General features: G+C 56.6%; 1 protein-coding gene across 1 annotated transcript; it reads left to right on the top strand.

Moving 5' to 3' along the window:
• Positions 1-300: 300 nt before the first annotated feature.
• On the top strand, positions 301-1,622 carry LOC129620585 (C2 calcium-dependent domain-containing protein 4A-like). The gene has a single exon (XM_055536392.1). It carries the CDS (start codon positions 338-340, stop codon positions 1,439-1,441), a length of 1,104 nt encoding a protein of 367 aa, XP_055392367.1. The 5' UTR covers positions 301-337; the 3' UTR covers positions 1,442-1,622.
• The last annotated feature ends 1,136 nt before the right edge of the window (positions 1,623-2,758 follow it).

The following is a 2,758-nucleotide window of genomic DNA, read 5'->3' as shown; positions in this document are numbered from 1 at the left end:
GTGCCTCTTGGCACCAAGGACAACGCGAGGCAAACATGTTGAAAAGCTCTGCCTTAGAACAGCGAGGGCAGGTGTAGATTAAGGCAACAAACCCAAAGTGTACACCACTGAGGAATAGAGAAGACATCAGAGAAACACTGAAACATCTGCAATAGCAGCGTGAGGGGCAGTTTGCCTGGTTCCAAGGGAGGCAGGAGGAGGCACCCCGTAAGTAGAAGAGACGGGAGACAGAAGCTCCTGTGCCCTGCAGAGCTCACTCTAAGATCCGTGTGTGCTTGTGCGTTGCAGGATGACCAGCTCCAGCAGAGCTTCCTCAGGAACCGGCACCTGCTGCCTGATGTGGTGCCTGGAGCGGCTCCTCTTGGGACCCGAGCGCCTCCTGCGGGGCAGAATCCGGCTTTACCAGGATGGAGCCCGCCGAGCCACGGCCCTCACGCCCGCCGGGTGCCCATACGTGCTCACCCCGGACCGCATCCCCGAGTTCTGCATCCCCCCGCGACTCGTGCCCTGCCCGACTCTGACTGCAGTCCCAGACTCCTGGGACGAACAAGCAGGGACTGACGACGGAGCTGGCCGCACGGACTGGGACCCGCGCTCGCAGGCCGCACTCTCGCTGCAGCACCTGCCCCGGGCGCGCACTGCCTACGGCTTCTGTGCGCTGCTCGAGAGCCCGCACACCCGCCGCAGGGAGTCGCTCTTCCTCGGGGGGCCGGGCGCCGCCGCGCTGCTGCCCGCGCCCCGTCCCCGGGCCCACACATACGGGGGCGGCGGCGGAAATGACCCCCTCAGGCCCCGGGCGAGAGCGCCCATTGCGCCCCCCAAGGCCCGCAGTGGCTCCCTCCTGGACGCGCTCGGCCCCGGGCCCCGCTGCCGCCGCTTCCTGCGCGCTTCCGAGGAGCTGCTGCGCCGCGTGCTGCGGGCCCAGAGGAACCGAGACCTGGCCCGCGCCTGCTCTCTTTCCAGCGGGGACGGAGACGACGAGGACGAGAACGAGGGCCCCTCCGGCTCCGGATCCCCACCGCGGGCCCCCGGCGCGTCCCTCTCGCCAACTCCCAACCCTCTTCCCGAGCGCTTGGAGGCCGAGGGCACCGTAACTCTGGGCCGTGGCGGTGGCGCCCTGCGCCTGGCCGCTGAGTACTGTAGGGCCAGCGGGCGCCTCCGTGTCCGGTTGCTCCATGCCGAGGGCCCGGCTGGAGGAGCAGCCGAGCCCGGCGCCCCCGTAGGCTGCAGAGTCAGCTTCATCCTGAAGCCGCGGGGCGCCGTGGTCCGGCGGAGCCGCAGGGCCGTCTTGGAGCAGGACTTGTGCTTGGACGGGCTCTCGGAGGACGAGGTGCGCCGCCTGGCCGTGCGCGTCAAGGCGGAGAACCCGGGCCGCGGGCTGCAGCGGGGCCGCCTGCTGGGCCAGGGCGAACTGCTGCTGGGCCCCCTCCTGCTCCTCTGAGGGCGCGCTCTGCCGCGGGGCGTCTCGGACACTGACGGCCGCTTTGTACAAAATAAATGTGTTTTCATTCTTCTCCTCAGGTCTTTGTTTACTCAGGTCCAGTATTGGCAGAGATGATGTTGGATTAATTACCATGATAAAGGATGCTATATTTTGTGTTGTTCAGTCGCTAAATAGTGTCGCAGTCTTTGAGACCTCACGGACTGTAGCACTCCAGGCTTCCCTGTCCTTCATTATCTTCCGGAGTTTGCTCAAACCCATGTCCATTGAGTCAATGATGCCATTCAACCATTTCATCCTCTGTCAGCCCCTTCTCATTCTGCCCTCAATCTTTCACAACACCAGGGTCTTTCCCACTGAGTCGGCTCTTTGCATCAAGTGGCCGAGTTTCAGCTTCAACATTGGTGCTTTAAATGAATATTCAGGGTTGATTTCCTTCGAGATTGACTGGTTTGATCTCCTTGCTGTCCAAGGGACTCTCAAGAGTCTTCTCCAGCACCACAGTTCAAAGGCTCAACTTTTTGGCGCTCAGCCTTTTATGATCCAACTCTCACATCCATACATGACTATTGGAAAAACCATAGCTTTGGCTATGAGGGGGCTTCCCTAGTAGCTCAGACTGTAAAGAATCTGCCTGCAATGGATCAGGAAGATCCCCTGATCTCACTTACTTGGCTTATCTTACTAGTTCTTCATTGCTTGAAGAAGGCAATGGCATCCCCCAGTATCCTTGCCTGGGGAATTCCACAGACAAAAGAGCCTGCAGGCTACAGTCCAAGGGGTTGCAGAGTCAGACACAGCTGTGACTAACACACACACACTTGTCTTTGTGGATATTTTGTGTATATACTGTCAACATTCTTTTTCAGTAAACAGTATGGAGTTTTGCAGTGGTGTTTCCCAATGTGGATAACCAATGGCATTTCCTGTGTTACCCAGGGTCTTAGTGAGAGATAATGAATCACAAGAAGTATTAAAGTTAGAGGGTTTCCTGATGGTCTGCTTGCTCCAATATCCTCATTTTGAAGTTTGTTCATTCCACAACATCCATTGAAACCGTCTTAGAACATGAATTACTTGTGAAGCATTGTTTTAGACCTTGATCGAGAAAATGAGATGGAGAGAGAGAAACTGACTTGTTAAAGGTCAACAGTGAACTGTTAGTAGGAACTCCAATCTCGTACTCTGGGCTACATCTTGGAAAAACGTAGGAAGAATTGAAACCATTTTAATATTCTGAGCTTAAATAATAATTGTAATAGTTTTACAAAAATCAACTTATTTAATTCTTAAAACAACATTAAAAACTGGTATGGC

The sequence above is a fragment of the Bubalus kerabau genome, chromosome 10, assembly GCF_029407905.1.
Source record: "Bubalus kerabau isolate K-KA32 ecotype Philippines breed swamp buffalo chromosome 10, PCC_UOA_SB_1v2, whole genome shotgun sequence".
Classification (NCBI taxonomy): Eukaryota; Metazoa; Chordata; class Mammalia; order Artiodactyla; family Bovidae; genus Bubalus; species Bubalus kerabau.
This window is presented reverse-complemented; position numbering and strand designations above follow the sequence as displayed.